At 42.3% G+C, this 25,191-nt stretch overlaps 1 protein-coding gene across 1 annotated transcript in view; it reads right to left on the minus strand.

The window, feature by feature from the left end:
- LOC140462925 (CDK5 and ABL1 enzyme substrate 2-like) overlaps positions 1-19,327 on the minus strand; it is a 34,776-nt gene extending 15,449 nt beyond the window's left edge. Inside the window, exons 1-3 of the mRNA XM_072556420.1 lie at positions 18,729-19,327; positions 8,142-8,234; positions 3,947-4,024 (exon numbers count right to left, since the gene is read on the minus strand). Coding sequence (XP_072412521.1) covers positions 3,947-4,024; positions 8,142-8,234; positions 18,729-19,315 — 758 coding nt within the window. The 5' untranslated portion in view covers positions 19,316-19,327. The remainder of the gene's footprint in view (positions 1-3,946; positions 4,025-8,141; positions 8,235-18,728) is intronic.
- Positions 19,328-25,191: the final 5,864 nt, after the last annotated feature.

Raw genomic sequence — 25,191 nt, forward strand, 5'->3', positions numbered from 1 at the left:
TTTGATTCAACTCCCTCGTCTTCGATGGTCGGCATTGCCTTAACTGGCTTTATGTAAATTAATTAATTGGAAAACTTGGATGATTTACTGGGTGGTGATGAATAGATTAAAAAGAGTCACAGGTAATACGGTGACAGAAAAGAAAACATTCCGTTGGCTGTAAGAGTACTTCTGGATGTTACAAAACTGAACTTTCTTTTTCGGATTCTTGTGGAGTACACATGACGAGGAAACATCTAAATGTTGCTTTTTAGGGCTCTATTGGCCCTATTCCTGACCCAGGATGCCTGGAATCAAGTCCCAACTGCTCTGGAAATGTATAATTACATGACTGAATAGACTGATTAGATAACAAAAAAAAGTTCTTTTTACAGGGCTCAGAGACTTATGGCTTTGAAACAGACCCTTCGGTCCAACCAGTCTATGCCAACTTAATCCCAAACTAAACTAGCCCCACCTGGCTGCTTTCAGCCCACATCACTCCAAATGTTTCCTTTTCATGTACTTAACCAAATGTATTTTAAACGTTGTAATTGTACCCGCTTCCACCACTTCCTCTGGAAGTTCATTCTGCACACAAATCACCCTGTGTACAAGATTTGCACCTTTTTAAAATCTCTCTCACTTTAAAAACATGCTCCATGGAATTGAAATCCACCATCCTAGGAAAAAGACAACTCTAGCTATACCCCTCATTACATTATAAACTTCCATAAGGTCACCTCTCAACCTCCTACGCTCCAGTGAAAAAAGTCCCAGCCTTTCAGCATAACTCAAACCTTCCAAATCCAGCAACATCCTGGTAAATCTCTTCTGAACCCTCTCCAGCTTCAGAATTTCCTTCCTATAACTGGAACCAGAACTAGACACAGTATTCCATAACAGGCCTCACCAACATCCTGCACATTGTGGATAAAATTGGAGTGTCCCTATCTCTGAGCTGGGAATATGGGTTAAAATCTGACCTGCTTTAGAATCAAGTCATAGCATATCTGAACAGGTTGATTAGAAAATATCTGACTGTCTTTTTTTAAAATTTGGGGCTCTTAAAGTTAGGGGCATTACCACTGCACTATAACCAAGAGACCTGGGTTCAATTACCATCTGTTTTAAAGGTCAAAGAATCATAGGAATTCCTACAGTGTGGAAACAGGCCCTTCGGCCCAATAAGTCCACACTGACCCTCCAAGGAGTATCCCACCCAAATCCATTCCCCATTACTATACATTTACCCCTGACTAATGCATCTAACCTACACATCCCTGAACACTACGGGCAATTTAGCATGGCCAATTCACCTGACCCGCACATCTTTGGATTATGGAAGGAAACCGGAGCACCCAGAGGAAACCCACACAGACATGGGGCAAACCCCGATGCCAGAGGCTGGAATCAAACCCGGATCCCTGGTGCTGTGAAGCAGCAGTGCTCACCACTGAGCCACCGTATATATAATAATACAAAGAGATAATTTTAAAAAATGCATGTTACTTTTTTAAGTTGACACTCCTATAGTGCAGTGGTGGTATCCCTAACTTTTAAATAGGAGTCCTGGGGTTGAGTCCTTTCAGTTCCGGAGGTGGATCATTACAACTCTGAAGAGGCTGATTACAAAAATCTATATGTTCTCTTAATTCAGCAGCTATGGTTCGTTTGGTGGCATTCCCACCTCTAGCTCAGAAAGTTGCTGGTTTAAGTCCTGCTCCCAAAGCTTGCGAACTGGTTATTTTAGTAATGTAATAAGAGATATTTGATGTAACTTAATAAGGCGCTTGTGGCACAGTGGTAGCATCACAGCCAGGAGGCCTGGGCTCAAGTCCCACTTTCTCCAGAGGTGTGTTATCTGTCATTTAATATCTGAGCAGAGTGATTAGGAAATATGCAAATGTCTATTTACATCCAATCTTACTGGCAATATCACTGCACCAGAAATCAAAAGGCTGTCTAGAGTTCAGAAGTTCTGAGTCAAATCCCACCACAGAAATGAATGTCTTTTGCTCGGAGCATGTGTGGCACAGTGGTAATGTATCTATCTTTGAACCAGGTGAACCAGGATTAAATCCTACCTGCTTGAGAGGTCTGTACTAACATCTCTGCACAGATTGTTTAAAATAACCGCATGGTCATGAAATGACTCCACTGTACTGCCAATGTGCACTACTATGAGAAACAAATTGATTTAAAACTATTTGAATGTTTCCTGGTGGGTCTTGTGGCACAGTGATAGTGTCTGCCCCTCTGGCCAAGGCAGTCCAGACTCAAGTCCCACCCACTCTAAGAGGTGTGCCATTTCATATCTGAATTTTCTTTGAGGGGGCTGGTGCAATGCAGTGGTGTCCCTAATTCTGAGCCAAAAGGCCTAAGCTGAAGCTCTAACTCTCCAGACCTTTGAGAAAACGTGTCTGAACAGATTGATTAAAAACTTAAATTTTTCTTTGGAACATGTTGGGGCATGGAGGCCATATGCCTGCTTCTAAGCCAAGATGACTTGGGAATCAAGTCTCACCTGGTTCAGTAGCTTGCCATAATATGTCTGAATAGCCTTTTCAATTTGGAATTCTGAAATTTTGAAGGCTTTATCCCATATAAGCACACTGAGAGCACACAGTTTTCACTACTATTTTGCCCAACCATTGTCAACAAATTTGTTAGCTAGCTTGTCAGATATTTAGTATTCCATGAACGGAAAGTTTGTCCAAATAATATTGGACGCCCCTAATCACTATCTCCAACAGATTAACATAAGAACACTGCTATCAGTAAATTACTTTCCAAATCAAATATCATTTCATTGTAGAAACATATTACAACTCTTTCACTCATCAAATTCATTAAGCTTTCTATGTAATGGCATCATGGTAAACGTATACTGCAGGAACTAGAGCCATTTACCACCACCTTCTCAAGGATAATATGGGACTGGCAGAGCCAACGTTTTTACCCATGGTGTCCACATCCTATGAATTAAAATATTCTTTTCCAATGCAATTGTTTGTTGAATGAAATGCTTCCCAATCTTGGAGTTGCAATTGAGCCAATGAATTTCTGATCACATTTCTCAGGTCACCTATTTTCACTTTTGCACCTCAGTTCATCTTCCGTTGATATCTTTATCCATACCTTTGTCATCTCTAGGCTTGTTTATTTCAGTCCTGGCTCATCTCCTGCACACTTGCTTCAGGTTATCTAAAACTCTGCTGTCCATGTGCCACCTTATATTAAGTAATTGATCCAATACCTTGTATTTATTGACCTATGTTGGCTTCCATATCAGCAATGCTTGATTTTAAAATAGTCATTCCTACCCTCAAATAACTTTCTTCCACATTTCTATTCTCTTGAGTTAAAATAAGTCCTTCCAATTTCATCCCATGAGCACTCCCAGTTTTTAACTGCACCTTCAGCTACCAAAGGTCCTTCTTTCTGCAATCCTTTCCAATTCTTTTTACTCCTTTAGGATATTCCTTAACTAACTATGACCAGATTTTTGGGTTACTTACTCTAATATTTTCTTAGTGGTTCTGTGTCACACATTAGTTTGTTAAAGAATCTGCAAAATTTCATCTGAATGTTTTATTTTGTTAAAGGAGGTTTAAAAATGCTAGGTTTTGTTGTTTTTGGTGGTGGTGCAGAAAGGTTTCAGCTTCATTGTACCTAATTTACACGATGAGTAAGGTCCAAACTCAAACGGAGTAAAGCAACATTACTTCATCCAAAGCTGTGGCTGCTTTCTGGCCTCAGCTCAGAGTCAGGATTCTGGCTATACACACACACAATGAGTTTCAGTGGCAAACAAAATTGCTTTCAACTGATGCTACATTGACACTGTATAATTAGTTGAGTTTCACTTGAGGAAAATGAAGTTTTGAAAAAAAAATGATGATTTTATCCAGCACGACAGAAAATTGTAATATTTGAACTTCAGTTGAAAACAAAATATTCTTACCCAGTAGTGTTGAATTCTCCATAAGGCAGTACAGAAAAAGCTGAGCACAGTGACCTTTTAGCACAGATAAGAACTATCCTTAAAAAGAAAATCAATAAAGTCAGCATTAGTCAACAATTACACAGTCACATGTACCAGAAACTAATTTTAAGTGTAATATTTATATTTGAATCTGAAGTCTATTCAAAAGCAACTATTTTAAACAAGAGTATGTAGCTACAGAATACAAGCAATATTCCATGATTTGACCATATAATACCATTCACAAATCTGACCACATAGCTTAAACATATTTACCAATGCAAGTTGCATTGGAGGAATGCAAGATTCCTTATGCTCAAAGAATGGAATTGGGAAAACAATATGCAAGCCAACTTAACCTACGTAAAACATTAGATGCAGGATTAATCATTCCTTTTAAGGATTAATTAAGAGCTGCCTATTCAGATTTGTAAAAGTCAAACCTATTCTACAAGGTTTCCAGAGCTCTGAGGAAATAATGGAATATTCTGATCCAAGAAATTCAGTATATGTGTGCATATAGGTCTTCAAAAGGCATTTTGTTGAGACACCTGGACAATATTGCACCAGGAACATGATAGCATACATGGAACAGTATGGGATAAATATCTATTCATCATTATCTTGGGTTTCTATCAGACTGGAGAGGATAAAGAACGGGGTATTTCAGGACTCAATGTCAGACATATTATTGTCAGTTTGTGTAGCTGACTGGAGGCTGGTTTGCAATGCAGTGTGATGCCAATAGCATGGTACAATTCCAGGACTAGCTGGGATTACTAAGAACCTTCATGAATTAACATTTGTATTACACAAATAGCAGGTAATGACCACCTCTAATAACCAGCACCTCTCAACATTCAACATTGCAACCATCACTGAATCCTCCACTATCAACATCTTAGGGGTTAGCATGGATCAGAAATTCACCACATATACACAATGGCTACACGAGCAGGGCACAGGCTAGGGATAACGTGGCGAGTAAATCACTTTTGGACTCCACAAAGCCTGTCCATCATCTAAAGACAAGTCCGGAAATATGATGGAATACTTCTCTGTTGCGTGGATGGGTGCATCTCCAATTCAATATGCTGGACACCATCCAGGACAAAGCACCACATCCACAAGCATGCACTCCCTCCACTTTGCTGCTCAGTGGCAGCAGTGTGCACTGTTCAGTAGATGCAAATCAGAAACTCACCAAAGCTCCTTAGACAGCACGTTCCAAACCCACAACCTCCTCCCTCTGGAACGACCAGTGCAGTAGCTATATGGAACAACTACCACCTGCAAATTCCTCTCCAAGCTGCTCATCATCCTGACTTGGAAATTATTACTATTCCTTCACTGTTACTGGGTCAAAAACCTGGAATTTCTTTCCAAATAGCATTGTGGATTAACCTACAGCACGTTGACTACAACATTTTAAGGTAAGCTCACCATGATCTTAAGGGCAACCAGGGATTTGCAATAAATGCTGACCAACCAGAGATGCCCACATCCCACAAAAATTTTTAAAAATACCAACTTCTCAACCTTACCTTGTGTTGTGACCCTCAGATTAAACCACCAACTGTCTCTCTCTAATGAGAAAGCAGCCCTATGGTCCTCTGGCAACTTTACCTATCCTCAATCTATGATCATAAGTTTTAAGTATAGATATATTGCATCAAAATTTACAGGTAAAAATAATGTGACTATAAAGACTACAGATATAATCTAGTTGATTGGACAGATGGGACTTAGGACATTTACTGCACACAATTGTAAACTAAGTTGACTTGAACTTGGAATGGCACTTTTTTTTGGACATTACAGTGGGACAAAGAAATAAAATCTCAAGGCCAATTAAAGACGAATTAAAAGATGTTGGTCTCCTCAGCTTTATCTAGCTTTCATTAATGAATTTAAAGGAAACTGAGACTTTGTCAGGCAAATGTGAGAAGTATATCCACAGATTGGTGAATTAGTAACTACTGGGCAAAACAATCATCAAAAGAATACACAGCATTAAAATTTTGTTTTTTAAATGTAGAGTGCTTTAATGAATTCCATAGCCAAGTGGAAAAAAAAAAATCAATAGTAGCTGTTAAAAATGAGTGGAGAAATATTTGAGGAAATAGAAAACTACAGATTTGATGACAGGATTTTCCACAGAAATGTTACAAGTATGAAGAGAAAAGTGGAATCTTTCTGTGCCATAAACTTCTGTACATTTTCAACATTTCTGTTATTATTCCTTAGTGGGGCTGAGTGAAGTATGGCTTTGATATTGTCTTGATTCCAACTGCAGTATTATTTAGGAAATGCATGTCACACGAATAATGCAAAACTTCAGAGTGGAATCAGGGTTGAGCATATGTGCAAAACATACATATCACTTTAGCAGAAAATAAACAGATTGAGCACACACTGTTTTGGTCAAAGTGGATAAGATGCAATAATTTCACTGCAAGAATTAGTCAAGTGTAATCATAAAACAATTGCATTCTATATCTGTTCTAGGAAAAGTATTGTTTGACTTTAGTTCAGATCAAATGTAAAAGTAGAAAGCTAGATGCATATTCAACGTGTTGACTCCCTCCTACAACTACGTTTTTGTAAATGGTTGCTGTTTTGTTGAATTTTAAGTATCCACGAAGATATGAAACATGATACTAATTGCGTCCGAACACCTATATATGTTCAGGTTACATCACTGTTATACTAAAATGCTTTCATAATTGTTGTGGTCAGTAATCTCACTGGAAAGGAATTCCTAAAATTTGCAGCTTCAAACAAGGATACATTTATACAAGAATTAGCAGCATGAGTAGGTCATTCTGCCCTTCAACCCTGCTCTATGTATTTTGTAAGATAATGGCTGATATATAGCCCACATCTCAACTCCCTTATCGATCAAAGAATTCTCTCATTCTGCTGTGAATATATTCAACGGCTGCCTATTTAGATTTAGATTCCCTACAGTGTGGAAACAGGCCCTTCGGCCCAAGTCCATGCCGACCCCCTGAAGAGTAACCCACCCAGTCCTATTTCCTTTGACTAATGCACCTAACACTATGGGCAACTTAGCATGGCCAATTCATCTAACCTGCACACCTTTGGACAGTGGGAGGAACCCGGAGTACCTAGCGGAAACCCACGCAGACAGTCACCCAAGGCTGGAATCGAACCTGGGGCTCTGGTGCTGAGAGGCAGCAGTGCTAACCACTGAGCCGCCCTATACCGTAGTGGTTATCACATTCACCTCACACTGAAAGGTCCCTAGTTCAAAACTGGGCAGAAACAATGGCTTTTGTATTACAGTGGTAGCATCCCAACTTCAGGAAAGAAACTATAGTTTCAAGTTCCACCCAATTCAGAAGTGTTTCATAATACATCTGAACTGACTGATGACAACATCTAAATGTAAATGGTCTAGTCTTTACCCACTGTCTAGTAAAATAATTTCACCCACTAAGATTCAGGGGAAAAAAATCCTCTTCCCAGAATTAAGTGGGAAACCTTAATCTTTAAATGTGCCTCCTGGTTCTAGACTTCCCACAAGGGGACAACATTTTCTCAGCTTCCACCTTGTCAAATCCACTCTGGACTGCATACAGTCCAGTAAGATTACCTCTCATTGATCAAAATTCTACAGATATAGGTAGCATCCTGCTCAAGCCTTCATCAAAACGTAACCCCTTCAACCCAGGGAACCTTCTCTGAACTGCTTCAAATGCAATTCGATCCTTCTTATGCAAGGAAGTTGCAAATCTCTCAGTAGTCAAGACAGTCTCACTAATTTCCTGTAAAGGTGAAGCAAAATTCCCCTCCTTTTACCATATAACTTTGTCCATTCATACTAATAGGATGAAGCTTTGCAATAACAGGACAAGATGCCCTTTCTTTTAAAAACAAAAATCCGCACTTTTCTATCAGATGGATCTCCCATCTCAGGTTACATGCACACCTAGACCACAGCAGAAAAACAAGTGCTCTGCACTGATACTACCTTGCAATGTGAACACAGTCCAGGTAAATAACCCTTGACGTTCATGAAGGCATAGAATATTAACCAGCAAATTACATACATTTAACAAAGATGTAAAATATACCAAATCATAAAGATTATTGTTTCTCATGTCATGTGCACAAGTCAGAGTTGTGCATGCCAACTCATATTTATTACCTGCTATTTCTTGTGTCATATTGCCGCATATTTTTGATAAAATGAACTTTTTTTGTATTTTTTGGATGGGGGGATCCTGAAGAGGTTCTGCTCCTGTAAAATATATTTTAAAAAGGTTTACTGTCAAGCTACTTTTCTGAAACCGAACAGGTAAAATGTTTCCACACTGTCAATAAAAAATTGCAGCTCCTGAGATAGTTATTGCAATGTATCATTCCCATTATCAAACATTTTTATTCCACAGTTGAGACTTAGGTCACAGAGCACCAAAAGAGGAACTCAACAAAGTAGTAAGTTATATAAATGAGCATATTTTTGAATATCCTTCATTCAGCTGACTATAGATCAAAAGGATGTTCTATGGTTTGTTGTGACACCTGAACACTTAACTAAATATCTTTATATGGAGTGCAAAGGTGACATGATGAATCAGTAGAATCAACACAATTTTAAGTCAACTAGCGAAAGTGGGTACTGAAGATGCTGGAGATTAGACCAGTGCTGGAAAAGTACAGCAGGTCAGGCAGCATCCGAGGAGCAGGAAAATCAACGTTTCGGGCAAAAACCCTTAATCAGGAATGAGGCTGGGAGCATCTATTCCTGAAGAAGTACTTTTGCCCAAAATGTTGCTTTTCCTGCTCCTTGGATGCAGCTGGACCTGCTGTGCTTTTGCAGCACTAGTCTAATCTTGACAATCTTAAATCAGCAAATCTCAAAATTTGTAATAACTCTCAGCTGTCTATCATTTTTGTCAGCATGCCCCTCGAGATTGGTGGGGACAATTTCACTCAATTATTAATGCGCATTTTGCTAGTGGTGGATATGGTGGTTGGAGTGCCAATAACAAGCTAGGTAGTTTAGTGATGTTTTAATTGAACAATCTACACCTCATATTTACTGCTATGTTAACTGCCACGAATGTTAGTATCAGTTTAAACACCACCTAGCTTAGCTAATTTTTAGAATTAATAGGAAGCCAAATCATGTAAAGTTTAATTCTCCTATTAAAGTAGTGAAACACTATACATCAAACATCTAAAAGTCTGAACACTGTAGACATTCCAAGCTTAAAAATGATTGGCATGTCTTTTTCCTCTCCCTTCACTTATACAATAGTGGATGCTTTAAGCAATTCAAGGAGTGCCTTGAAGGAATAAGCTTAAATTATTTATCAAAGTCATTTAAGCCGTGCAGATACATTTAAGCATATACTACTAATCATGGTTGCTATTTACTAGATTAACTTTAAACTATAGCTTGTGCATTTAAAAAAAGTTGGCAATAGAAAACAAATCATCTGGGTATGACAGGTTGACTCCTCCAAACATCTTGAAAATTATAGGTAGCAAGTTTATAATAGAAAAGATAGAATATTAAAAAAATATATAATTCATTGGACTGCAGCTTTTAATGGCCAAGACAGATACTCCAAGTCTTTTATTATACATACAGTTCAACAGCCAGCTGGGTTTTGTATACATCCACAAAATATAAAAAAGTACAGTAACTGAAACACCACTCTGGTAAATATACGAAATTCAATTAGAATAAGCCAGAACAAAATTTTAATAATGCAGCTGTATAACTCCCTGTTGTATTTTCTGCTCCTCTAATAGATTTGTTTTCTTTCAACTGGGGTTTTCTTCTATCATGATAGAATGGAATCTGACTTAATTAGATTAGATTCCCATTGTTCAGTTCACTGCACACCCATCACAATCAGGTTCCATTGCAGTTTGACACACAACTGCTTCAAGTTAGAACATGTTATTAACCTTAGGACTATTTCCAAGTCAGATAGTGATTGGTTAAAGTCCCAGCTTTACGTGCACAAAGTCTTGACATTTCCAGAGCAGTGCCAAGGAATTGATGTACTGCTGGGGACACAATTATTCAGATGGGATTAAGTTTGCAGGTACAGAAATAAACCAAAAATTTTTTTTGGCCTAGGTAATGGGGCAATTTGTTGATTTTATTCTTAGCCTAGCTCGACAAAGTCAAGGTGAATGTCTTGAAAAGCCCAAGACAATCCAGAGACACCAACACCACATTATTTGTCAACTCTTCTGGCATTACATCATGGAAAAGTTTTGCCATGAATGGTCAATGCAGCAACCTGCTTTCCATTTCCACACAAACTCTAGCTGTGTCAATGTAAAATAGTTTGGCAACATTTCTGAATCAATTTCCTATCATAGAATCAATAAGTCAATTTTTTGCAATTCCATCCACCTTACAAATTTCTTAAGCGGAAAAATTATTTCAACCCCGAAACCATTTTTAAAAAATGGCTATTAATTTACATATATTATTGTACATGGAAGTCTGCCCCACCTTTAATACTAAAAATTGGTATTAGTGTAATTACTTGTGCAATAAGAACATGTTGCCTAATTGTGGAATCAGTAACTTTATTGCGAACTGAAGGGATCTGCTATTTGCCACAATCTGCCTGACTTTGGAAGTTTTGGCCTACATACATAGCATCATCATGCAGCTGTTTGTCAATGCTATTACGCAATAGCAACATGAGTGGTCACTATTAAAAGGATGTTTCCGTTAAGCAAAAGAGTAACATGGTACATGAATTGCAGTACACAGGCCATGCTACATTTTCTTCACAGCTAGAAAGAGCATATTGCACATTGTGCCCTGTTAATTCAACATAATAGATGATAACCTATAGGACAATGCCTCTCAGAGGCAATCTGCCTGGTTTAATATAAACCAAATTTAGCAGTTAACAGCCAGCCATTGTTAATTAGTGTATACTATACTGCAATGACTCTACAGTTCAGCACTCTGGTTTTATTTGGGAATCTTGTGAATTGACACGATTAATGACAGACAAAAAAATTCAACAAAACACCTCTTTTTTTCAACAACACAAAGTATTTTCTCATTTCTTTGAGTCTTAACTTTGATGTGAGGTGTTATACCACAGTCCTCTGGTATTTCAGTCCTCTGCCTTTCTACCACCTTTTGTAACTGAACAGTCAAGGATATACAGTCACAGAGTTAGCATCATACAGTATGGAAACAGACCCTTTGGTCCAACTCATCCTTGCTGACCAAGGCCTCTCAAACTAAACTAGTCCCACTTATCTACATTTGGCCTATATCCCTGTAAACCTTCCCTATCTAGGTCTTTTAAATGTTCTAAGTGTTTCCAGAATTATTTTTCTTTAGCTACCCAGATAGCCTTTTGATTTAAACCATCAGATATCAATGTGTTTACCCTAAACAAATTATTTAGTATTGAATCATAGCCTCCGCTAATTGTTCTACGTTTCTATAGCCCACCTCTAATCAAAGTACAAAATATCTTAGTTATTCTATACTTCTCGGGGCACTATTGTTCTTTTATTACTGTGCAATCCTGATCCTTTCCCTTTAATTCACTTTATACTTATTCATTTATTGCCCTTTTTTTGCCACTTTTCCCTAAGCTCCTTCCCTAGGATTGTTTTTAAAACATTCTTGGCGATTGTTCTTGTTTTAGTTGATCTTTTGTGTTTCAAGTTAGATTCAGTCATCTTATCCAATCTCAAAACAGTACTTTTGTTTTGAAAAAAGATTTATTTATTTACACCCTTTCGATATTCTGTAAAAACATTTCCAATCATTATTCCTCTGCAACTCTTGTCCCAACATTTAATTTGGGAATTAAATCTCAAATTATACTCGCCCCAAATTGCCTCTTTTTTAAAAAAGTCATCTACTCATACTGCCTATATTGTGGTCTCTACTTCCCAAACATTACCCAAGTTACCCTACTTGTAGATTAGAGTGGTGCTGGAAAAGCACAGCAGGTCAGGCAGCATCCGAGGTGGAAAATGGACGTTTCAGGCAAAAGCCCTTCATCAGGAAGGAGGCAGGGAGCCTCTGGAGTGGAGAGATAAATGGGAGGGGGGAGGGGCTGGGGACAAGATGGCTAAGAGTGCAATAGGTAGATGGAGGTGGGGATGAAGGTGATAGGTTGGAGAGGAAGGTGGAGCGGATAAGTGGGAAGGAAGATTGGCAGGTAGGACAGGTCACGAGGATGGTGCTGAGCTGGCAGGTTGGAACTGGAGTAAGGTGGGGGGAGGGAAATGAGGAAACTGGCTCCCTGCCTCATTCCTGATGAAGGGCTTTTGCGCGAAATATCGATTTCCCTGCTCCTCGGATGCTGCCTGACTTGCTGTGCTTTTCCAGCACCACTCTAATCTGGACTCTGATCTCCAGCATCTGCAGTCCTCACTTTCACCTACTTGTAGATTACCTGTTTCAATACCTGGAACTACAGTTGGAAAAGTAACACACTGACTAAGTAAACAGCCCAAAGCACAATTTTGGCAAAAATAGAAGTCATACATCTCCTATAAGTATTATTAATACAGTTTTAATTTAGCTATCTATATCGTCAATTTTCTATCCACAGTTCAGTAGACTAAAACAGAACACTGTGCCCAATTCCTTAGCTCAACAGGTTTGTGATTATGCTATTTAAATTTTTGCAATCACTGCTACTCAAGGCAGTTTTTTTCTCTTATTTCTTCTGTATGAAATGTACCAAGGAGGAATATTTGTTATTGCAAAAATGCAATGATAATTATGTTTTGAATAAATGACATTTTTTTCTTCATTCTTACTGATTAATCTATATTTCAATTTGAATTTCCTTGTCATGTTCTATTTTTGGTTTTTCTTTTAAAATCCACTTCTTTGCATATGTCTGAGATTGAACCAGAATGTTCAAAACTGTTGTCATAATTGACCAAGAGGAGCTTACAACCCCAATCAATGTTATTACTAAGACCACCTTTGATCAGCTCTGTCATATTGCTTGGTTCCACACTGGCCTCAGCTAATCTCCAGTTCAACCCACCCCCATCCACATTTTTGTTATCTCTAAACTTTAATTCTCCAATACACCCCAAGTCAATTCCAGTATCTCCGCAAGGTGTTTAAGCCATAAACTTCAGATCATCTGAAATGCTGCAAAGTGAGATTTTATTTGTTACTTCAATCGTTCATAGAAGTTAGGAACAGATTAATCAGTCCCTTGAGCTTGTTCCACTGAATAACATCACACTATCTACGTCCTAACTTCATGCAGCTGCATTGACTCCATATTCCTCGATATGTACTGCTGTGATTTTTAACATTTTTGTTTTCCAGACTAGTTCCAGTATCTGCAATAATTTGCTCCTACAACTGTCATTGGTTTTCTATCCATTTGTTGTATTAAACGTAGCCTTTCCCCTTTATTTAAATGACTACAATATTGTAATGAAGGATGCATAATTTGTATATATTGGCAAGCTTTGGAATGTGGATTTGGAAATAGAGGTAGATGGTTATTGGATGCTTCTTAGAAGGGTTTTTATCTTATGAAAATGTCAGAGAATCCTACCAGAACAGCGATTTAGATCCAACTTTTTGTTAGATAACAGTTAACTGTGGATCTGTTTTGGTTAGTGGAAAGATGCTGATATTGTTCAGTTTATAACTAGTAGAGTAAACATGCAAGGCAATGAGCATGGTCTTCAGATCAAAAGAATCCAGGATGAGCAAGTTTTAAAAAAAAAGATGCTGAAAAAACACCAACGTTGCATTTAGATCAGAGCTTAGCTTCTCTCCTAAAAGGATTTGAGGAAGGTCAGAGAACAAAGTCTGGAGAGCAAAAACCAAGGGAGAATTGCTTGATAACAATATTCTGAATGGCTCCTGACAATGTAACCATGGCACGTTTGGGGCTAGTGCAGGATAGAACTATTAGGCCTTCAAAGAGAAAGCATAAAAAAAACTCTACCTTATGTATGAAAAGGACCAGTAAACTCCAGTAACAGCAAGCTTGCTTTCTCTCATTTTTCTCTAAATTCCCTGTTGAAATGGGGATACCTTCAAAGACAGTGAAAGGACAAGTTCTCAACCAATGAATTAGTGTAGGGGTGTGCAAACAACCTTGCATCAACAAAGATATATAAAAAAACTAAAGGAAGAGAAAGAAAATCTCATTAACATCTGTGGTCCAGACTGATGTTCCCATCAACCTGCCTTTCCCTGATTTTCGTCTGGGTCTGTTTGTAAAGTGGGAAAATTTACAAGAGTTAAACACAGTTATACTTATTTAGCAATACTTATTTACTGATTGCTGTTGACTGAAAACAGTTTGTTCATAATAAACAATTATTTTCTGTTAAGTACCAGTGAGGGCTTTCTTTTAACTCGAGTTCAAAGTCAGGTAAATTGGTGATTTTAGATAGTTTACTAAATTTTTTCACATCTGTGATGAATCGAGGAATAGTGGGGCTTGATTTTAAGCGCACTACCCCACTGAGATGTGACATTACCATTCACAGACAAGAACATACTTAAATGTTAACTGCTAAGGTGCACTGATCACTGAGATAACTATTTAGCTTCAAAAAATGCTGGCTTTGACAATGCAAAATTAAAAAATAGAATTTCTCCTTTAAATTCTGTTATGCATAGCATGTTAATTTCAATATAGCGTGCCCTTTATCCCCCATAACAGATGTATCAGATAAAGGGGACAGTTTGAATGGACTACACTTTATCGTTGAGCTGCTGCACAACTTCACATAGCCTACAGAGATCACTGTTGGTCGTTCTTTGTTTCAAGATTACAGATTTGTACAAGTACATTCCTGACAAGTACAATTCATTTTGCACCAACTTTCATTTACATAGCATCCCTTTCAAGAGTCTAGTGATGAAATGCTGAAGGCATAACTAATGACAGGCAAAATAAAAGGCAATACAAGCAGACAGTGGGACAGAAGTCTCCCTGTATGCTGGAGATGTGCCAGACAGAACATAGAACAATACAGCACAGAACAGGCCCTTCAGTCCACGATGTTGTGCCGACCATTGATCCTCACGTATGCACGTCCAGCAGTCTCTTAAATGTCCCCAATGACCTTCCTTCCACAACTGCTGCTGGCAAAGCATTCCATGCTCTCTCAACTCTGAAGAACCCACCTCAGACATCCCCTCTATATTTTCCTCCAACCAGCTTAAAACTATGATCCCTTGTGTTGGCCATTTCTGCCCTGGGAAATAGACTGTGGCTATCGACTATCTATGCCTCTCATTATCTTGTATACCTCAATTAGGTCCTCTCTCCTCCTCCTTTTCTCCAGCGAAAAAAGTCCAAGCTCAGTCAACCTCTCTTCATAAGATAAGCCCTCCATTCCAGACAGCATCCTTGTAAACCTCCTCTGAACCCTCTCCAAAGCATCCACATCTTTCTGATAATTGGGTGACCAGAACTGGACGCAGTATTCCAAGTGCGGTCTAACCAAAGTTTTATAGAGCTGCAACAAGATCTCACAACTCTTAAACTCAATCCCCCTGTTAATGAAAGCCAAAATACCATATGTTTTAACAACCCTGTCCACTTGGGTGGCCATTTTAAGGGATCTATGTACCTGCACACCAAGATCCCTCTGTTCCTCCACACTGCCAAGAATCCTATCCTTAATCCTGTACTCAGCTTTCAAATTCGACCTTCCAAAATGCATCACCTCGCATTTATCCAGGTTGAACTTCATCTGCCACCTCTCAACCCATCTCTGTATCCTATCAATGTCCTGTTGCAGCCTATAACAGCCCTCTATACTGTCAACGACACCTCCAACCTTTGTGTTGTCTGCAAACTTGCTAACCCATCCTTCAATCTCCTCATCCAAGTCATTAATAAAAATAACAAACAGTAGAGGCCCAAGGACAGAGCCCTGTGGAACACCACTCACCACTGACTTCCAAGCAGAATATTTTCCTTCCACTACCACTCGCTGTCTTCTGTTGGCTAGCCAATTCTGTATTCAGACAGCTAAGTTCCCCTGTATCCCATTCCTCCTGACGTTCTGAATGGGCCTACCATGGGAAACCTTATCAAATGTCCAAAGTCTCACTCAAATACTTACAAGCAGAGAGAATTAGACATGTGCGTATTTTTGGATGTGATAGAATGGACATAGATGTATTTAGTAATGAAAATGAAACTTTTTAAATTGAGGTGAGACAAGCCAGAGATGAGTGAATGGAAATTTATATGAGTCAGGATTTCAAAGTTTAAAAATTGTAACAATTCTTGGGTGAGTGGCGAGGGTACAGACAATGATCTTTTAGGGCAAAGGAAATAGTGATCAGCCACTGCTATTTCAGAGCTCATAACCTCATTTGGAGTTCTGAACTCCAGTTCGGGAAGTCCTAGGTTAGGATGCGCAGCTTGGTGACGGAGGCCTCAGTTTTCCCAATTTTTAACTCGTTCTTCCTGGACTGCATTCAGGCAAGTAAATGACAACACAGAAGCAGCCACCAACTACCTTTTTTTCATAATGGTATTTTAAAAGTTGGAAACCTCAACATGTTTATTTACTGCAAACACTAGAAACCAAACAGTTGAGTAAGTGCTCCTTAACAGCATCCAACCACAAAAACATCAGTAACTAATTTTAGGCAGCAAATATGAATGATTTTAAGCTGTAGAAAATGTTGCCAATGTTTGCAAAGAAAAGTCAAAAAAATTGATTGAAGCGATGCTTTTCCCCCTTTTTCCCATGCTATTTACTGGTCAGTATGTAATATGCACAGATCCTACTTATAAATAAATTAAATTTAGCTCAACAATCTCAAATACCAGCTAAATAATTGGGCCATGGCAGGCCAAAGACATTCTTTCTAAACAAACTCTCAGGGACAGGTCAACATTGCAGCAATCTTTTTTTCCCATGGATGCCTTTTTTTCCAAAAAAAGACCATGAGATTAGGACAAACTGTTATTAGCAGAATAGTGATGGTGGTTGTTTGTGTCATGCATTTACACAAAGCTATATGAAACGTTACCCAGTTCATAAGTCTAAAATTTTTCAACCAAGATTGAACTAACTTGATTCTGAGCAGAAGCAGCAACATTCTATGGACAAAGAAATTTCACAATATTTCCATTCAATGCTACGTCATGTATAAATTCAATTCAAAGTCAAATTAGGACTAAAAAATTTTCTCTAAGGCCATTTGACCTCCTAGCTACTTTTGCCTTCGAACAACACAATTAACTTGTACACAAGGAGTACCCAAGCTACGTTTTTACGGGTCACCTAAAGCAACATCGAGGAGAAAGTGAGGACTGCAGATGCTGGAGAATCAGAATTGAGAAGTGTCAAATCTGAGAAGTAAATTATGAAAATTAAGCATAACATATAACAGATGAGCATGTGGTGGCTTATGCTATTCTTAAATTATGTATCATAGAATCCCTACAGGCCATTTGGCCCAACAAGTTCACACTGACTCTCCAAAGAGTTTCTTACCCAGACCCATTACCGCACCCTATTACTCTACCTATATCTGAGTAATGCACCTAACCTACACATCCCTGACAATATGGGCAATTTAGCATGCCCAAATCACCTAACATGCACATCTTTGGAAACCCATACAGACACAGGGAGAACTTGCAAACTCCACATAATTGCCTGATGCTGAAATCATACCCAGCTCCCTGGTGCTGAGAGGCAGCAGTGCTATCACAAAGCCACTGAGCTGCCTGACTGTGAAATTACATATGTTACAGCAATTTTAAATTACTCCTTTTTGTACACTTCCTTAGACAGAAATGTGCATTAACCTAGTATCAAAATTACTCCAACTATAGTAATCAAAATATAAAGCTAATCGAGTGAAACAAACAGGTCTGTCAGCATCTGAGGAAGGAAAAGTTACTTTTAGTGTTCAGAGCGTTTTTCTTTGAGCCCTGGAGGACATTGTAAATTAACTTTTAGATTGACTTGTTCTACATTTTGTCAAATAACTAATGTTTTGGCAGAAGCTGGACAGAAAAAGACTGCACCTACTTTGGAATGGATATGAATGTACAGAGGAGAGGCCATTCAGTCCTTTAAACAAACTGTAACCTCTAAACCATCCTCATGCCACCTGTGTCCTCACACCACCCATCTCCTCCCCTCCCCGCGCCCTGTCTCACCCGTCTCCACCCCGTCTCTCCCCCACCGCCTGATTAGATTAGATTAGATAAGATTCCCTAAAGTGTGGAAACAGGCCGTTGGGCCCAAGTCCACATCGACCCTCCGAACAGAACCCACACCCCTCTGACGAATGGACCTAACACTATGGACAATTTAGCATGGCCATTTCACCTGGCTTGCACATCTTTGGACTGTGGGAGGAAACACAGGCACAGGGAGAATGTGCAAACTATACACAGACAGTCGCCAGAGGATAGAATTGGAACTAGGTGGCGGGACCCTGGTGCTGTGAGCCAGCAAATGCTAACCACTGAGCCCCGTCCCCCCGCTCACTCGCCCCCGTCTCACTTCGCTCACTCGTACCCTCGCTCCCCGTCTCCCTATCCTCCTCAGTTTCTCACTCGTGTACCCCGCCCCCTCTCTTCCCCCCAGTCTCTCTCTATCCTTTATCCCCCTCACCGTCCACCCCCTTCTCCCCTTCGGATCCCATCCCCCGCCCGTCTCCTTCTGTCTTTCCCGTACCCACCCCCTCCACCTCTCTCTCTCTCTACTGTAGCCCCGGGAAGCCCGGTTCCTCGGGGCCACCCACCTCTGTTTCTGGAAGTCGAGTCCGAGGAGAGCGGGCGCTTGTGTGGTCGCCAGGCCGCTCTTGGGGAGAGGTGTTCCCGGGCCGGAAACCCCTTGCTGGGCACAGACGGCGGCGCCGGTGGCGGCTCCGGCTCCTTCTCCCTGAGTGTCTGCTCCCGGCCCGGCGGCCGGCTCCCTTGGCAACGCGATGGCGGGCCCCACGTAGACGGTGCCGACGGCAGGCCCGAGCCGGGGGGTCTGGGTGATAACGGCGGCGCTCGGCACCCCTGAGATACAGCTAATACAGCCGAGCCCGAGCGGCCCGCTCCTGCTGCTGGCCGCGGCCGCCGCCGGGGGCCTGTCCCGGTCCTGGTCCCGGTCTTGGTCCTGGTCCTGAAGCCGCTCCTCCTCCGGCCGGTACCCATTGCTGACCTCCAGCGGCCGCCGTCCGTCCAGGGAGATGTTCGTCAGGAAGCTGAGGGCGGCCTGCCTCCGCCGGGAGTCGCTGCGTTTCCTCGCTCCCTGAGCCAGCTGCTGCTCCTTGCCGCCGGTAACACCGTGTTTCACATTCGAGAAGCGGAACGAACCGCCCCACGTCGCGGCCGCCATTATCCGGAATAACGGCCGGGGGTGGGGCTCGTGATCGTGGGGAGGGGCCTGCGCGCGCGTGGGCGGGTCTTGTGTGCAGAAGGGTTTGCAGCCGTTGTGGGGGTGGGGCGTGGGGGCGGTTCTTGTTTCCTAGGGACGGGCACTTGACCGGGGAGGCGGGGCCGTTTGAGGGGGCGTGGTTCACGTGCGAGGGGGAGGAGCCAGTGTGCTAGCCCTCTGTCATTTATTGCGGGGGGGGGGGTTGAAGAGGTTTTCGCGCGAGGGGCGGGCTCTGTTTCCCGGGCGTGGTTTCGCCTGTTTTGGGGACGGCCTTTGCTCTGGTGGTATGGCCAGTATGAAAGCGGTGACCCGGATGGTAGTGGGGCTTTTGGACAGGGTTTTGTCACGGAATGGGGCGGAGCCTTTGCCTTGGGGTGCGTTTGTGCACAGGAGGGGCGGGCTTGAGTCACCTGGTCTGGGGAGGTGCTTGTGGGATGGGGCGGGGCTTTTCACTGGTGGGGTCTTTTGACGGTTTGGGATTGTGGACTGGGGAAGGGCTTTTGAACTGGGGAGGAGCTTGGGGACAGAGGTGGGGCTTGTGGTCCGGGTCGGGTCTTGTGGATTGGGGTGAGGCTTGTGGATTGGGGAGGGTCCTGTTCGCTGTGTTGAGGCTTCTGGAGGGGGTGGGACTTAAGACTGGGATCGGTCTTGATGACTGGGAGGGCTTGTGGTCAGGGGCGGAGCTTGTCGAATGGGGGTTTTTGTCGACGAAGGTGGGACTCGTGGTCAGGGGTGGGGCTTGTGGTCAGGGGCGGGGCTTGTGGAATGGGGGTTTTTGTCGACGAAGGTGGGACTCGTGGGCAGGGGCGGGGCTTGTGGAATGGGGGTTTTTGTCGACGAAGGTGGGACTCGTGGGCAGGGGCGGGGCTTGTGGTCAGGGGCGGGGCTTGTGGAATGGGGGTTTTTGTCGACGAAGGTGGGACTCGTGGTCAGGGGCGGGGCTTGTGGTCAGGGGCGGGGCTTGTGGAATGGGATCTGAATAGCAATGTGCTGTAGAGGGGGTTGTGGTTCAGTGATGGCATTGGAAGGGAAGGGCCTTTGGGACTGGGGAAGAGGCTTCGTTTCTGATTGGAGAGCCTGGACAATTAGGGCGGGGCCTTATTCTAGGGAAGCAAAACAAAAAAAAAGCACAGAAACTGGCCTTTCTGCCCATACTATCCAGGATTTCTGAACTGAATTATGATGTGGAGGTGCTGGATTTGAACTGGGGTGGACCAATTTAAAGATCGCACAACATCAGGTTATAGACCAACAGGTTTACTTGGAAGTACAATTTTCGGAGTGCTGCTACCTGATGAAGGAGGAGTGCTCCGGAAGTTTGAAGTTCCATATAAATCTGTTGGATGATAACCTGGTGCAGTGTGATTTTAAACCAAATTAGTTTGCCTATATCCCTCTAAACCTTTTATATCCATGTGCATTTTTAGTATTTCTCCTCTCACTTTAAACCTATGCCTTCTAGTTTTGCTGGAGAAACTTTGGCAGCATCTGGGGATAGAGAAACGGATTTAACATTTTAACTCCTGACTTGGCCAGGAACTGGTGTCTGGCATTTGGGTTTGGTCATTGTGGTACAAAGAATCATAGAATCCTAACAGTGTGGAAACAGGCCATTTGGCCCATCAGGTCCACAGTGAGACTCCAAAGAGCACCCCATGCATACCCATCCCTGTAACCCTGCAATTCCATTGGCTAATCCATCTATAGGGCAATTTAGCATGGCCAATCCACCTAATGTGCACATTTTTCGACTGTGGGAGGACACCAGAGCACCCAAAGGGAACCCACATTGACCCATTGCATCAGTATTTACTGTGGAAAAGGATATGGAAGATATAGACTGTAGGGAAATAGATGGTGACATCTTGCAAAATTAAGTGTATACTTAAAGTGTATACAAAATTAAGTCCAGATTACAGAGGAGGAAGTGCTGCATGTCTTGAAATGGTTAAAGGTGGATAAATCCCCAGGACCTGATCAGGTGTACCCAACAACTCTGTGGGAAGCTAGAGAACTGATTGCTGGGCCTCTTACTGAGATATTCGTATCATGGATAGTCACAGGTGAGGTGCTGGAAGTCTGGACGTTGGCAAACGTGGTGGTACTGTTTAAGAGCGGTAAAGACAAGCCAGGGAACTATAGACCGGTGAGCCTGACCTCGGTGGTGGGCAGTGTTGGAGGGAATCCTGAGGGACAGGATGTACATTTATTTGGAAAGGCAAGGACTGATTAGGGATAGTCAACATGGCTGTGTGCATTGGAAATCATGTCTCACAAACTAGATTGAGTTTTTTGAAGAAGTAACAAAGAAGATTGATGAGGGCAGAGCAGTAGATGTGATCTATATGGACTTCAGTAAGGCGTTTGACAAGGTTCCCCATGGGAGACTGATTAGCAAGGTTAGATCTCATGGAATAAAGGGAGAACTAGCCATTTGGATACAGAACTGGCCCAAAGGTAGAAGTCAGACGGTGGTGGTGGAGGGTTGTTTTTCAGATTTGAGGCCTGTGACCAGTGGAGTGCCACAAGATCGGTGCTGGGTCCTCTACTTTTTGTCATTTACATAAATGAGTTGGATGCGAGCATAAGAAGTACAGTTAGTAAGTTTGCAGATGACACCAAAATTGGAGGTGTAGTGGACAGTGAAGAGGGTTACTTCAGATTATAACAGGATCTGGACCAGATGGGCCAATGGGCTGAGAAGTGGTAGATGGAGTTTAATTCAGATAAATGGAAGGTGCTGTATTTTGTGAAAGCAAATCTTAGCAGGACGTATACACTTAATGTTAAGGTCCGAGGGAGTGTTGCTGAATAAAGAGACTTTGGAGTGCAGGTTCATCGCTCCTTGAAAGTGGAGTCACAGGTAGATAGGATAGTGAAGAAGGCGTTTGGTACGCTTTCCTTTATTGGTCAGAGTATTGAGTACAGGAGTTGAGAGGTCATGTTGCGGCTGTACAGGACATTGATTAGGCCACTGTTGGAATATTGTGTGCAATTCTGGTCTCCTTCCGATTGGAAAGCTGTTGTGAAACTTGAAAGGGTTCAGAAAAGATTCACAAGGATGTTGCCAGGGTTGGAAGATTTGAGCTACAGGGAGAGGCTGAACAGGCTGGGGCTGTTTTCCCTGGAGCGTCGGTGACCTTGTAGACGTTTACAAAATTACAAAATTATGAGGGGCATGGATAGGATAAATAGACAAAGTCTTTTCCCTGGGATCGGGGAGTCCAGAACTAGAGGGCATAGGTTTAAGGTGAGAGGGGTAAAATATAAAAGAGACCTAAAGGGCAACTTTTTCACGCAGAGGGTGGTGCGTGTATGGAATGAGCTACCAGAGGATGTGGTGGAGGCTGGTACAATTGCACCATTTAAGAGGCATTTGGATGGGTATATGAATAGGAAGGGTTTAGAGGGAAATGGGTATATGAATAGGAAGGGTTTGGAGGGATATTGGCCGGGTGCTGGCAGGTGGGACTAGATTGGGTTGGGATATCTGGTCGGTGTGGACAGGTTGGACTGAAGGGTCTGTTTCCATACTGTACATCTCTATGACACAGGGACAAACTCCACACAATGTGCAAACTCAAAACAGATAGTCACCCAAGGGTGGAATTGAACACAGGTCCCTGTGCTGGAAGGCAGCAGTGCGAAACATTGAGCCACCGTGCTGCCATTGTGTTTGTCAGAATCATGTTGCTATGCCAGTCACCATGGTGTGTGGCGTGGTTCCATTGTTAGGAATGTGTCTTAACCACAGCAAGTATTATTTGGTGGCATGGACAGTCCCACCAGAGATTGAGGATTTGCTGTCAAGTGGAGGTTGTATGCCCTTGTCTTGAGAGGATTCTACTGTGGGATGAGTGTGGTTTGGAATTAGACCTTATCAACAGTGTGGTGAGGAGTGAATGGTTGGGACTATGTGTTGAGCTGTGATAGATGGAGGAGGTGTGGTGAGTGAACTGTGATGGATGGGGAAGTGTAGAGAGTAGTTGGGGCCTGGTGTTGAGCCGTGATGGAAGGCGGAGGTGTGATGAGTGGTTGGGTACAGGCCTTGGCCTGTGGTGGATGTGAAGGTGTGATGAAGAGTTCGGTTCTGGTGTTGAGCTGTGATGGTTGGCAATGGTGTGGAAATGATTGGGGCCTGGCATTGACCATTGATGGTGAGTGGTTAGGGCCTGAGGTTGGACTGTAACCATTGTCACCATCCACTATCAGACCCTGCACTTGTTTGGTTACACATTTGGCTGGTACCTCCCTGGCACGACCATTTTTCTGGTGGCTTCACTGATCTATCCACCAATTGTGGGAATCCAACAGTAAATTGCTGTCTCCTGGCTATACTGATGATGATTGCAGACTCTGTCCACTATTGTTACAATTGCAAAATCTACATCATTAAGTTTTTGTACCTATTCTATACTTGCAGTAGATAGATGTGAATCTTAAACTTCTATACTGACACACAACAAGAAATTGCATTGATTTGGCCCCTTTAACAAATAAAATGATCTTAATCACCAAACCATCATCTAACAACATTTGCCAATGAGCTACATAGGGAGATGTTGTGTGTCCAAATTATTAGGCAAAATGATGCATTTAAAGAGTCTGTTAAACCAAGAGAGCGTGGTGAAGAGATTTAGGAAAGGGATCCCACATGCCAAGACTCCCAAAGTGGGATGTCAGGCGGCCAACAATGGCTGCCATGGAGCTCCATGTCATTAACAGATGTGCTCTCTTTCTCTCTCTGTTATGGACTCGGCCAGACCACTCAAAACATTCTTAAGTAGGCAGCCCAGACCATAATTTTGCAATTTGTTTCGGTAAGCATACAATAAAAATTATCCGGAGTAAGTTAGCTGGGTTGACTACTAGATTTTAAAACAGACAAAGATTTATTCACAAAATTACACAATGAAACACAAAGAACAGAATACAGAACTCCTACAGAACTCAGTCCAAGCAAAGTAGACTTAAGCATGCTGTTCCAAACATAATCACCTTCCACCCCACCAACCTCTGCATAAATCACATCATCCGCTGACATTTCTGCCAGCTACAACAGACCCCACCACCAGGGATATATTTCCCTCCCCACCCCTATCCGCTTTCCACAAAGACCGTTCCCTCTGCGACTTCCTGGTCAGGTCCACGCCCCCTAACAAGCCACCCTTCCCTCCTGGCACCTTCCCCTGCCACCGCAGGAATTGCAAAACCAGCGTTCACACCTCCCCCCCTCACCTCCATCCAAGGCCCCAAAGGAGCCTTCCACATCCATCAAAGTTTCACCTATACCTCCACATATGTTATTTATTGTATCTGTTACTCCTGATGCGGTCTCCTCTACTTTGGGGAGACTGGACACCTTCTCACAGAGTGCGTTAGAGAACATCTCCGGGACACCCGCACCTATCAATCCCACCGCCCCTGGCCGAAAACTTCTACTCCCATTCCCACTTTGCCAAGAACATGCAGGTCCTGGGCCTCCTCTATCACCACTCCTTCACCAACCAACGTCTGGAGGAAAAATGCCTTATCTTTCACCTCAGGACGCTTCAACCCCATAGCTTCAATGTGGACTTCACCAGTTTCTTCATTTCCCCTTCCCCCACCTTACCCCAATCCCAACCTTCCAGCTCAGCACTGTCCTCATGACCTGTCCCACCTGTTAATCTTCCTTCCCACTTATCCGCTCTACCCTCCTCTCCGACCTATCACATTTACCCCTACCTCCATCCACCTATTGCACTCTTAGCCACCTTCGCCCCAGGCCCACCCGCCCTCCCACTTATCTCTTCACCTCTGAAGCTCCAAGCCTCATTCCTAATGAAGGGCTCCGG

This window comes from Chiloscyllium punctatum, chromosome 37 (genome assembly GCF_047496795.1).
Source record: "Chiloscyllium punctatum isolate Juve2018m chromosome 37, sChiPun1.3, whole genome shotgun sequence".
Lineage (NCBI taxonomy): Eukaryota > Metazoa > Chordata > Chondrichthyes > Orectolobiformes > Hemiscylliidae > Chiloscyllium > Chiloscyllium punctatum.